At 39.3% G+C, this 13683-nt stretch overlaps 1 protein-coding gene across 4 annotated transcripts in view; it reads left to right on the top strand.

The window, feature by feature from the left end:
* Window positions 1-13683, top strand: part of rhbdl1 (rhomboid, veinlet-like 1 (Drosophila)) — a 69121-nt gene that overhangs the window by 44653 nt on the left and 10785 nt on the right. For all 4 annotated transcript variants that reach the window (XM_028477115.1, XM_028477116.1, XM_028477113.1 and 1 more), the window contains exon 6: window positions 10160-10260. In XM_028477115.1, the coding sequence (XP_028332916.1) occupies window positions 10160-10260 (101 nt within the window). The remainder of the gene's footprint in view (window positions 1-10159; window positions 10261-13683) is intronic.

Raw genomic sequence — 13683 nt, 5'->3', positions numbered from 1 at the left:
CGCTGTGATATTTGTTGGAAATTGAATTTTCACTATTTCAATTATGACACTAGTCTAGTCTGCATCCCAAGCTGTGCGTTTTACACCCTAGTTTTTACAGGTATTAACTGACAAAGCAGTGTGAGCGAGTACTGCACCACCTCTACTAAAGGGTGTTTTATATTACTGGAGGAAAAAGATATTTAGTCTGCTGCTGTTTTCAAGTTGAAGACTGATGGGAAATTGAAATAAATATGTGATGAGTGGCTGTACATTGTTGGTGTAACCTCATTGTCTAGCGCGAGTTAATGTTGTCATTAGGAGTGTGACGATATCTCGATACGGCGATATATCGCGATATTTTTTCGCACAATCGATTATCGATATGCTCATGCTAAGTATATTTTTTTCCAAAACCGTTTCTGCTTTTTCACTAAAATGTGCAGGTAGGTCTTCACAGAAATGTTGTTACTGTTTGTTGAAGGAACCAATATATTGTTTACTGGAATATTGCACTATAATGGTGTCACTGGTAAGAAAGACCCTATTTTTTGTTTACAGAAAGCACTATTGGAGATACTTATTCGTTTACATTGGTATGTTGACACTTATTTACAGAAATGTTGCACTAAAATAGTGTCACTGTTCATAGGACACTTTTTCAATGTATTGTCTTTCAGAGATAAAAAATACAATTGTTATTTTTTCACACTTTTTTCGTTATGTCATTGATTATCGTAGAATGATTTCTGACCAATACATTGATAATCGCAGTATCGTCATATCTTGAGATAATCGTTATCGTGGGCTTTGTATCACGTATCGTGAGGTATCCAGAGGTTCCCACCCCTAGTTGTTGTTATTTTAAAGTGGCAGGCCGTGTTGCATGTATTGTTTAATTCTTCAGCGTTTGATTAATGATTAATGTTGTCCTGCTATCAGACACAACTGCAGTCGGAGTCAGTCCACATTTAGCCGCAATATTCTCTCTGCTTTCTCTCAAGTGAATACCTACCTCTACAAGAGACACAGGCACTTCATTTTCTTGGACGGTGATGAACACTATTTGTTGGTAGATGTGATGATAAATGAGCTCTGCTGCTAGTGGGTGGAGGAGCATTTGCAAATGACCAAACCATAATCTTGCAGAGAACAGGCCAGTATATACAACCTTTACATCCCTGAACAGCTCGGGTTTGAACGCCTGACTAATTGTCTTGGTTTTTGTCAGAATAATTAGTTAATATCTGAATTTTTTAGGGCATTTAAATAAAAAAATTGTAAAAAAAATCTAATAGATCCCATTACATTCTGTTGTATTAGGTGTGTGGATGCCTGAATAGCGTAAGGCATTTTAGAGGCACTTTTCAAAGTGCAATAAAAGACAGGACTGCATCAACACGATATTGTAAGAGTGATTAAATGCAGTCTGGAGAAGAAAAAAAATCTAATTTGATGAAAATGGCCTTGGATGGCAGCAGACTTCAGTAGGTTTGTGGTAAAATGGGTATTTTTCTGTCACTAGAGCATCTTCACGTTGGATCAGCAGCATCAGCAGCCAACGACAGTTAATTAGGAAGAGGTAGAGATAAAAAGATTGGAGAGGACGTGCCAGGGGCAAGGACGCATCGAGGACTGAATGAATCACTCTGAGGCAGTGCCATGATGTGACCGTCTCTGGTTCTGACTCACTTTGTTTAGGTATAGCAGCAGTGAGTGTCCGACGTGGCTGTGCGTTTGTACCGTCTTATATCAGCATGAGACGGTCAGTCAGGCTGGATCTGAGGAGCCATGTCTCCGTGCTGCTGTGGTTCTTCTCTGCTGGTGGTCTGAATTAAGACGGAGGATGAAGGGTGACCTTGGTGTGATGCAGAGCCTGAAGCGTGGTTATGGTTATTCCCATCCCTCACCTCTCCCCCCCGTCCACCGTCACAACAACCGATAACAACACCAATAATAATGAATATTTTCCACAGTAATCGGCCTCAGTGAATGTTGAACTGGAGTTCAGTGTGTTCAATGTGCTGGGACGATGCGTCATGTCATGCCGCAAAGGGTCCTCACAATGGAATGAAAATAGACACTTGTGCTCAGCCCTAGACATCTTGGACCCCTAAGCGTGATACCTTTTGAAAGCCTCACACTGCTATATATAATATTTTATTATAAACCAAATTAATTACATTTTTCCCTCTATAAACATGATAGCCATAGTTTACTAATTGCTCCTGAGTGTCAAACATTAACCTTGAGGTTCAAACAAAATGTATGCAAAGCCACTCTAATGGAAAATAAATAAATACAACCAAATGTTTACGCCTGATTTTAAATTTATTCATAAATGATTATTTTCAATAAGCCAATAATAATTTATTTGCATAAGGGATTCCTTCAAATACACGTCAAACTCTAACTATTCTACATAGCAGAGAAACACAATAAACAAGGTAATAACTGCAAAAATAAATGTTTCTTTAAAACAACGCTAATGACTAGACTATATCTTTGTTTTTCTTGTTTGTTTTTTTTCTAAAAGCAAATTCTTTTAAGGTCATCATAGGAAATCTGTCTTCCAACCTCATGGTTGATACTAATAGTGATGTTGACCGTGTTTTTTGAAGGATGGGGGGTGTTAACAAGTAGGCAACAGTTCTCTGTAAATAGCAGGTTAAAGAAGTGTGATTGACAGCCATCGTGTAGGGGGGCCCTGGTGGCCGCGGGGCCCCTTGCAGCCGCTTAATCTCCTTCGTGGTAGGGCCAGCTCTGCTTGTGCTTTTGGGTAATTTCCATATGGATATTTGAGTCTCTTTTTGTGCAATTATTCCTTTCTTTTCCCAATAAGTTAATCATTACAGGAGGATCAGATAATAGTTTACATCTCTCTCCATGTGGCGCCGCGCTGAGCTCTCAGTAGCTCTGAGGATGTTTCTTGCGGCGTTTATTGATTTTTTTCCTCATGTCCTCTGGGCTCTCAAGCAGCAATAACACGATCATAGTTTTTCCCTTGAGGCGTTTTTGGACACGGAAGAAAAGTGTAAAAAAATCTCCCAAGAAGCAAAGGTCATGGTGTGTTTATAGAAACCACGTTAACTCAATGGGAGGGTGGATTACACTGGTAACTCCAGGGCAAAAGCTCAATAGTGACATTCATGTTGGCTCCTTTTAATGCATTTGCATCTGTACAGTACAAAAAAACCCTCTGTTTGTGTTTATTAAGCTGTTTGAGTGCCATGTCTGAGATGAATAGATATATTTGATACATTTTGTCTCAATTTTTCTGCCTTAGTGTCGCCGAGGTGTCACGTCTCATTCTTATGCTGAAAGTTATCTTTATTATACCTCCTGCAGTCTGATGGCACCATTACGGTCACAGTGAGTGCTTGAAATAGACACTATTTTGGTAGATGACATTTAAAGCCCTGGCCTTTTAAAATGGACTGCAGAGCTAAGAAAACATCATCTATTGATAATCCTTTGGCGCTCAGCATTATGTGTGTCTGCGGGGACAACTTTCCTCTCATTTACTTTATTTAAAGAGAAAGCACAAAGGAGCGAATCATTGTGAATCTGCTGACACAAATATTAGCTTTTAGGACTTACCTGTAAATGCGTGTAGTTCATTGCCTTTGTGCCTTTTTTAGCATTAGTTTTTGTTCATTCATGTCATTTTTTTTTTTAACTAAACAAAGTCCTTGCCTGTTTTCATGTATAACTGTGAGGACAATTTATTTAGGTTATTGTTTTCTTATCCTAATGATGATGACATTAGTTCCCTTAAGTCAGGGGTCTGCAACCTTTACTCTCAAAGGAGCCATTTTGACTCATCTCGCCTGGATTAATGTCCTTCCGGAGCCAAAAAAAAAAAAACTTTTTCAATGAAGGCAATACAGTGTATAAAATTCTATGCATTCAAAATTCAACACATGCTAATTGCTAATTTCTTGCAACATATCAAACTCTCCCCACACAAATACAATCTCTATTTTCTTCCAAAATAGTCATTTTGTTATTTTAGTTATCAACAAGGGATTTAAAACTTAAGGTTAGTCACAGATGCAATGAAAGTTGATGGTTTATAGAGGTTGCAGAAGTTTAAGTATGAAGGTGGCAGTTATTGCACAAAGTGATTTATTTTATGTTACCCAATTGATTTATCATAACTTTATTTGAAGTTAATGTCATTAATCATCAATACCCTCAGTAAGAAATAACAATTCCTTATTTTTTTTTATTTTTTAAAGCTACAGGGAGCCATTGTAAAAGAGTCAAAGAGCCACATGAGGCTCCAGAGCCGCAGGTTGCTGACCCCTGCCTTAAGTCATTAATTTTCCCCTTAAAAACAGAAATTAACTTAAAGGGCCCATGTTAAGCTGAATGGACTTGCTATTTGGGCTTCGTACACATGCCCAAAGTGTTTTTTCACTGATTCCCTCAATCGTTAGTTAGAGGGTGATTTGCTCCTTTCTTACTGCAGGGTGAGCCCAAACACCTCGCTCTAATTTGATGATGCGTTCCCACTTTGATGATGAATTTGACGCGGCACTGAGCTGGAGAAGCCACGCCTCCAGGAAGCTCTCTGCCGTGATTGACATGTAAACAGACACGCCCACAAAGGTGAGCATTTCAGCGTCCTTCGCGCAGCGCTATGTATATATTTTCTACAGTCTATGTATGCACCGGTGAACGCCCCGCCCCCACGCTCTGTCTCGTGTTTATAAAGCAGCATGAGCTCAGCTACAGAGTGGGTGGGAGGAGGGCGGGCCATCCTCTGGCCCTACGTCACCGTGCGGGGAGGAGGAAGTCAATGTCCCGTCTATAGACACGCCCATCTCATGATTATGCATAAGTAGGCCACAAATCAGCCTGTTTGTGTAGAGTTGCTCAGAAAGTGACTTTTCAGAGGCTAAAACTCTGGAAAACAGGCGAGTTTGGGAAAATAAACCTCAAATACTATGTTTTTGGGGTTCTTAGAACAAATAGAGATGGGTGAAAAATAGCATGACATGGGACCTTTAAATTGACTATATAAGATTAAATATATGTTTGTACTACCAGTATTGGGTGTTTCAGGCCTTGAGTTGACAAAACTTGAAAGTTAAAACATGAACATTTTAGTTTATCTAATTTGGATTTAACTTGGATCATTAACGTCACCCGGTTTGGGAACCACTGCTCTAGATTCTATCCGTAATTTTTAATTTATCTGAAGCTGCAGCCTCATCAGAATTGTAAAAATCAGGAAATATTGTTCTCATGGGGGAGAACTCAGAGACCTCTGGACCAGCTTGTGTAATTGCACCATTCGTACGTCACAGTTTGTCATGGGCTCAATCTTCCACCCTCCCCATCAGTCTCTCCTCTTCCTACTGATCAGTAAATAAATCTGATGTGGCATTTCCTCCTTTTATTAGCCAGTACAGGCAGCCTGTGACTACAGAAGTGCTGACTGCAGCACGTCTCCCTGCAGGGCCACAGAGATTTAATGCATACAGGATGTGTGAGGTGGCCGTGTACAAACAGAACAGCTCAAACCCATGAGCCAAAAAATCCAACTGTATCACAGTGAAGAAATACTCATTTCCTCTGGGAGATGTTTCCTCATCAGAAAGCAAAACCCAAAAATGACCAATATGTGGCTTTATAAACTTAAGTGTGATACACTGCAAATATTCTGCTCTATAAATCACAATAAATAATCAATCCATTAAACTTTTCTGATCCAGTTCTACAATTAAACAGTTAAAACCATTATGAGTTTTGGTTAGTCTTAGCTAATAACAGCTTCCCACTGTTCCTTTTATCACCTCTGACCAAACATTATTGTGTCGAAGTCAAACCAGTGCTGCACAAAGAAACACAGCTACTTATTGAAAAAGCAGGCAGTCTGAGCACAAGATTTTCTCATCATATTTTGCATGATCTATATGGAAAATTAACAAATCAAATGATCAAAAGTGATTAAAAAAAACAAACAAACAAAAAAACAATATACATAAATCTATTCAGGCATCACTAAATGTGTTTTTCAACCTTGGGTTTGGGACCCCATGCGGGGTCATTGACCCATAGCTTAAGGACAGATTGATGAAAAATTACCTGTAAATGTACAGTAACAATAACTTGTTGGTCTGACCACTGCACAGAGGGTTAAACCAGTGTTAATTTTATCAACAATATCTGTTACTAAAACAAGTCCTAAAGACTCAAATTTGGCTAAAACTAAGATGCAATTTAGTCGAAAGATTATAACTAAAACTAAATCAAAATTTTTTCTTGTCTGCAACACGAGATAAAAGATGCAAGTGCACAGTAAAAAAAATATATATAGGATTCTGACGTTGGTTTAGCTATATTATGTGTGTACATAAGTAAGATGGAAAGTGTGACAGAGCAGTGCTGAAATAATTGTATACCTCAGCTTTTAGCTCCTTCTAAGTGTAAGAATCACAAATCTTAAACCTTTCCAAGCAGCAGAGTTAATATGACAGGCCTGTTTAGTATTCATACTGTATTTGGGAGCAGTTCACATTCTCAGTTTTTCTCTGTGCCAAAGGTTTCAGGAGAGTTTCTCCTCTTCACCCAAAGATGACTGCGTAATATCCCAGATGTGTAGAAAGGAATGAACTGTCTTATTCTGGGAATTTTGTTCAATCTTATTCTTTGATTAATTCAATAAATCAAATATCACTTGTTTGAAAACGGGGCCGCTCGAAAGTTTGTTTTGATCACTGTAAACACTTTCTTCACATTTTTGAATTGTGGGATGTCTGGTAGACAGATGCAAAGAAGTGTTTTTACTTAATACTTACTGTGATTTCTTGTATTTACCCATAATAACTCAGCAAAAGTGACTCCCCAACATATTTGTGGTGTTTTCATGGCCAAGTTGTACGGCCGAAAATGAATATCATACAGAGTAAGGTGATATCAGGAGGAATACAGGGAACAAAATAAGAACAACATGAGGGAAATCACAGTAAGAATGAATTAAAAACATTTCCATGCTTCCGTTTACGGTACTCCACATCCCACAATGCAATGCACGAAACTTCTCAGAATATGTCAATCAGGGAGAGTTTGCAGAAATCAAAATAAACTTTAGAATGGCAACCTTTAACATCTGTTTTTTCCAAGCAAATGACCTTTGATTTATTGGTCTTTATCTGACAAGAAAAATCATCCATCTTCAGCAGCTTTAAACACTTTCAAATGAACAGCTAATATGCTAACTGGTGTGAGAATGTCAAAGTTGTGTTCGTTAGCAATGATGCCTCCCACTTATTTCCACTGCTATAATAAACAGTATTCCGTGACCTCGCTGAGCAGCCTACAACATTTAAACAAGTGGTTCAAGAAAACACATGGATCAACAACATGGTGGATATTTGTTGTGTGCATATTTATTCTGTAAAACAAAAGTCATGATTTTAACTGTATGTTTATAAAACTTGTAAAAGACAAAGTTTACATTTAACCACATTGTCATAACTAAAAATCCTGGAGGACATCTTGGGTACACACACATAAATGTATAAAGATTGAACCAAAGTCATAAAGCTTATCTCGTAAAGTCACATGTTGGTGCTGCAGAGGCTCTAATTAGTTTCTTCCTGTACTTTGAAGATATTCCAGACTTCCTGCTTTACACAACACTGTATAATTGCAATTTTGGAGGAGCTAAAAAATGGGGCACTTTGAATCCTTTCACATCTTCAGGTTAGAAAACTCTTCCCTGTATACCCCATAAATCCACATCTAAATGCCCCTGGAGTCAGAGCGGGGTAAGATGGATGACTCAGGAGCATGTTCTGATTACATCTGTCTTTCCATGATCATCACCAGGCAGCACCCCACGGGCTGACAAGGTGCTCTTCAGGATGATGTTTGCTCTGTGAAGTCCCACGGCGCAATCTCGCAAACACTAATTCCGAGTATGAACGTTACAGCGTGCTTTATAAGATCTGAGATCACAACTTCAGCAGACTGTGAATAGAAACAGGCTGTTTTGTTTTATCAGCTCTTTATGCTTCCCTTATCAACTCATTTGCATAATTAACAAAGGCTGACGTCGTCCTCACAATACAACTACTACTATGACTTCTGCAGTTTGTCCCACTTCCTTGTGGCACAGTCACAGAACAAAGCAGGATTCAGTGTTTGCTGCAACTTTGTCACACGACTCATTACTTTTAAACAGTGAAAAGTAATGAGATACAGTGGCTTGCAAAAGTATCCATATGCATATCCAAACCATTTTGTCACATTTCAACCACAAATGTATTTATAATTTTAATGAAATACATTTTTTTTGGACAATTGTTAGTTTATCTACCCAGGAAATAAATATCCCATCAAACATGTCTGTCTTAATACATTTGCAAGCATCTATCTTCTATCTATAAAGCAAGGAATCTGTCTGTCTGTGTGTCTGTGGCTCAAATATCTCTGCGGTTCAGGGACAGACAGAGCTGAGACTTTCAACATGGCTACTGCTTGGTTCAACGTGTGTGCAACGTCGGATTTGTTTGGACGCCCCACGGGAGCGGACAGTTTTAAGAACTGATGTTGACAGGTAGTCATGGTAACTAATAAGTTAGAACAGCTCAACGTTGACTTTCTGTGAAGTGTCTTGTGAATTGGCGCTATACAAATAAAGATCAATTGATTAGTGAAGAAAAATAAATAAAAAACAATAATCAACAGAAGGAAGTTCATTTGCAGTTCTAACTCTCTCTCTCTCAACAGGCTGCAGATGTATGCTAGCCTATATTACAGTGCTAAATACAGTATAAACATATTTGTTACAGGCACTGCATGAGTTAGAACAACAAAGCAACAATATAATACGTATAAATGAAGAGAATTGTTGTCCCTGCCCTTCTCCAAAGTATTTTCAGTGCAGCAAGAAGTAAATATTGTTCTGTTTTAGGGAGATCAGAAACCATTGTAAAGTTTATAATGTACTCTTATCTTTACAGCTAGCACTCCATGTTTCCAGTCTTCTCCTACAGTCCATTACAAGTGTGTTAAGTCAACTGTGAATTTGTGTATGAAAGAAATAACTCCTATTATTATTATTATTATTATTATTAATAATAATAATAATAATGCATTGGATTTTATATCACGCTTTATCACAGACACTCAAAGCGCTTTACAGGATTAAGGCATTATTCTTTCACTCCACACTTTGTGGTAGTAAGCTACTATTGTAGCCACAGCTGCCCTGGGGCAGACTGACGGAAGCGAGGTTGGCATCGTGCGCCATCGGCCTCTTTGACCACCACCAGCACTCAGTCACACACTACATTCATACTGTAGATAACATATGCAGCAGCTAATGTTTTCCTCCTGTTTATAGCGTATCAGGAACAGTTTTGAATTGTAGGAATCCGACCTCTCTCTCTCTCTCTCTCTCTCTCTCTCTGTCTGTTTCTTGGGTTCACGTTCACCTGATGTGATTAAACAATTACGACTTAAGCCATCAGAGACCAGTTTGTCCTCTGTCTCATTTCACCCCTTCTCCAGTGATCCAAGGACTTTAATCATGACTCTAAATTGATTATAGGTGTAAATGTGTGTCGTCCAGTGCCAATGAATGGATGGATGCTACGTCTTACACTAGGTATTCATTCATTATAACACTGAGAGCATTTTCAGAAGGAGATTTAAGCAAGAATCTTCTTTAACACACACATGCGCACACACACATACATGTCCTTGAATTATGGTAAAAGTCACGATACATCAGATACAATCCATGCAGGGAGATCATGTTACCACCATACATCAAAGATTCCTGTGCAGGAATCAAAGCTGGACATTCTCACGTTGAGGTCACACAAAATCCAATTTTGAAAAATTCTTTTTCAGCCAGCCGTCGTTTTAATGCAGTTATGCAGCAGCAGATGCAGATTGCTGAGCTGACAGAAAAGGCACACATGTGGGCTTATGAGTGAGTGTGCACCATGGACTGAATGTGTGTGTGATGTAAAGGTCGTATGAAGGTCTCGTTGGGCAACACAGCTTGTGATTTTATTTTTACCCAAACTGCTGCAAGCAATGTGAGCTGTGCTGCTGCCTGATGGATAACGTGACTCCCTCTTTGTTTTATTGCATGCTCTGCATTGTTCTACGTCTGCACTCATATTTCTATCTTTTTTTCTATTTGTCTCCACAGGCTCGCTGACAGTGTCCATCACTGACATGCGTGCTCCTGTGGTCGGGGGCTCCGGGGGGGTCTACGCTCTGTGTTCAGCGCATCTGGCCAATGTCGTCATGGTAACTGCCGTAATCATTGTCACCTTCTTTGTTAGGTTTGGAAATGACTATGAATGCAAACAAAATGTCAGCGATCCGCTTCCAGCACTCATGTTTTATTTTTACCAGCAGAGGTATTTTCTGCCACACTCTCATGCTTTTATGTTCAGCACTTTGTAGTTTTCACCAATATATTTTAATTCAATTCATTAATTTTCTTTGTACAGCAAGATTTATGAATGTGCCTATTTATATCTGCTTTGAAACAAGATGTTGCTCAAGTTTTCTGAGCCTTTGTTTGTACATTTGTTTCTGTCGCAGCGTCTGGATCTCGAGGCGTTTTTACATCTGATGAATCCTTTTAACTAATGTCATTTTATGCAGTTGGCAGCTCAGATGCCAGTAGGGATGGAAAGCCTCACACGAGCCAAAAGCAAAGATTTATTAACACCCGTATAACTGCTAAGTCCTTTTTGTGGTTGTTGTTTGGTGTCTAGGAAATACTTTAGGAAATACTTTAACATTTAGGAATGCATGGATCTCGAATGTTTTAACGTTCTGTCAAATTTGTGCGGTCACGCACTGATGTTGGACAAGAACCAACCAGTAAAATCTTCACTTTGCAATGATTTGCAGTCATCTAGGGACAGGAAGTCCCAGAAACAAAAAAAATAATACAAAATTGGGATTAAGAAATGATCCAAAATGTTTTGAAGCTTTTGCTTTCTGTCACGTTATCTGAAATTTCTACCATTTCCCTACATGTAACGACAGCTTTGTTTTATTTTATTTATAGTTTATTTATTAGGATCCCCATTAGCCACAGCGAAAGCTGCTGCTATTCTTCCTGGGTCTGTAGAAAAATACACAATTACAGAAAGATAAACAAAGTTCTGGACTTTAAAATACTTACAGTACTATGGCTTAAGTGTTATTAAACTTCCTACATTTTATTAAATTAGATGACTAAAAGACCAATCTTCTTAAAATAACATAATACACTAAATAATTTTTTTTTTTGAGTGAGTCACATGACTACAGCAGAAGCTGCTTTAATTTCTGGAACCTGAGATCAAAGGAGCTTCCATTTTCAGTGGGTGTGGCTGTGTGTGCTGCTGATTGGTGGAGAGAGTGAGTGATGTCATCGCCTTTGATATTTGGGCATTCATTTTTGGAACCACAGATAAAAGCGGCTTCTTTCTTCAGTAGCTGTTATTCTCTGCGTCTCTGAGCAATTCTTCATACTTCAGTGATTTTCTGAGCATCAGCAGAAGTCAGTGAAAGAGTTTTAAAGCTTTATTAGATTTTTAACTTCAAAATAAGAAGATTAAGACGAACTAAGGACTAACAGGGCTTTAACCAATATGAAGTCCTTTGCACAGAGAGTGGGACAGGCTCCTCCCACATCCTCATCAAAACAACAGGATTTCTTTCAGCATCTCATCGATGAATTAAATGATCTGAAGGATGTGATCAAGAAAAAATCTGAAATACACAAAGAACTAGAGGCTAAAGAAAGAAAGAAGATCCAGGAAATAAAGGAAACCTATGAAGATAAATTAAAGGAGGCTCAGGACCAGTGCAGCTGGCTCTCTGAAGACCTGCAGCTTTCTCAGGACGAGTGCAGCTGGCTTTCTGATGAACTGCAGCTTTCTCAGGACCAGTGCAGCAGGCTTTCTGATGAACTGCAGCTTTCTCAGGACCAGTGCAGCAGGCTTTCTGATGAACTGCAGCTTTCTCAGGACGAGTGCGGCTGGCTTTCTGATGAACTGCAGCTTTCTCAGGACCAGTGCGGCTGGCTTTCTGATGAACTGCAGCTTTCTCAGGACCAGTGCAGCGGGCTTTCTGATGAACTGCAGCTTTCTCAGGACAAGTGCAGCGGGCTTTCTGATGAACTGCAGCTTTCTCAGGACAAGTGCAGCGGGCTCTCTGATGAACTGCAGCTTTCTCAGGACGAGTGCAGAACCCTCTCCTCTGAGCTCATGGAGAGCAAGAACCAGTCGGCCATGCTCTCTGCAGAACTGGAGTTCTATAAGAACCAATCGAGTCTGTCCTCCTCAAACCACATGGAGGCCAATGAGCAGAAGAACACGTGTGACAAAAGCACAGACACATGTGACCAGGTGTGGACAACACAACAGGTTGACAACAATGTGTGTCTCCCACAAGAACCTGATCAGCTGTTAATACCAGTTCACCAAGGGCCCACTACCAGTATGGTGGACTACTTCCAGCTCCCTCGGCGGCTAGTACCAGCATACAAAGACCCCGATACTGGGATGGTCCACTGTGGTGAGCCCATTTACCCAGTTTACCCAGACCCCAATACTGGTGTGGTCTACCACTACCAGCCCACACCAGATGGACAGTTCTGCGCCGTGAACCCGGATTTCCAGTTCCTGGTCTCTGAATGCTTCCAGCCCTCTTCAGAGAATATGGCACAGGACCAAGAACTCTTCAAGGAACTGGGTCAGAGTACAGACGAGGACCAAGGACTGGCCAAGGAACTGGCTCAGAGTACTGACCAGGACGATAGGTCATCTGTCAAAGAGGACAAGGAGCAGCTGGACAATCTGTCCTCAGACCAGAAGGAGAATGAAGTCCAGAAAGAACCAGAGAAAGGAAAGCGCAGAAAAAAGCGTAAACCTAAAAAATGTTAAAATAATAATAAAATGATTCATTTGATTTATATCTACCGTTTGTTCTTTTAATTTGTGTTCTTTGTTCTATTTAATTTGTTTGTTGTAAATACATGTTGGGCTTCTCTGTAGACCAGGGGTTCTCAACCTTGGGGTCGAGAGACACTAGGAGGGGGTCGCCAGATACAATTTGAGCCCATTTTTGTTTATTTTTTACCCTTTAGCTTATCTATTATTAGCGGTGTCCAACATCTATTATCTGGCTCAAGGATTTTACCCCATGATATTTAATAACATTTGCATCATCAGGCAATGTTTGCATGAAGATTATGATGGAAATGAAAATAGAATATATTTAAACAGGACTATAATTAAACTAAAATAGGGCAGAAAATAAATGTGAATAGATTTAGAGTAATTTTAAAGATTTTTTATTTCACACCACATGATATTTGGACACTGTGAATTATTGAATAAATTACAGAAGTGGTTTTGTAAGTAACATTTAAAGGAGCATAAAGCAGGATTTGTGAAAAAATAAATAATTTTAAGTCTTTTAATTCTAATGGGTGATGAAGTGCTCAAAGAGAATGAGCCCACACACATTTCTCCCTATTGCCTTGAACAGATTGTGCTATACATTCTGTGCTGCTGTTCCGGTTACAAATTTACTGCACAGTTCTGCAGACATGAAATCAAGTGATGCTGATGGTGACGATCAATTAAAACGATCATGTGATCGTGATCAGGTCCGTCGGCCCCAGAGGGTTAAAGAAATTACATATTTATACCTTAACTATGAGAG

Source organism: Gouania willdenowi, chromosome 19 (genome assembly GCF_900634775.1).
Source record: "Gouania willdenowi chromosome 19, fGouWil2.1, whole genome shotgun sequence".
NCBI classification, from domain to species: Eukaryota; Metazoa; Chordata; class Actinopteri; order Blenniiformes; family Gobiesocidae; genus Gouania; species Gouania willdenowi.
Note: the sequence above shows the minus strand (reverse complement) of the source record. Positions and strands in the feature narration are given on the sequence as shown.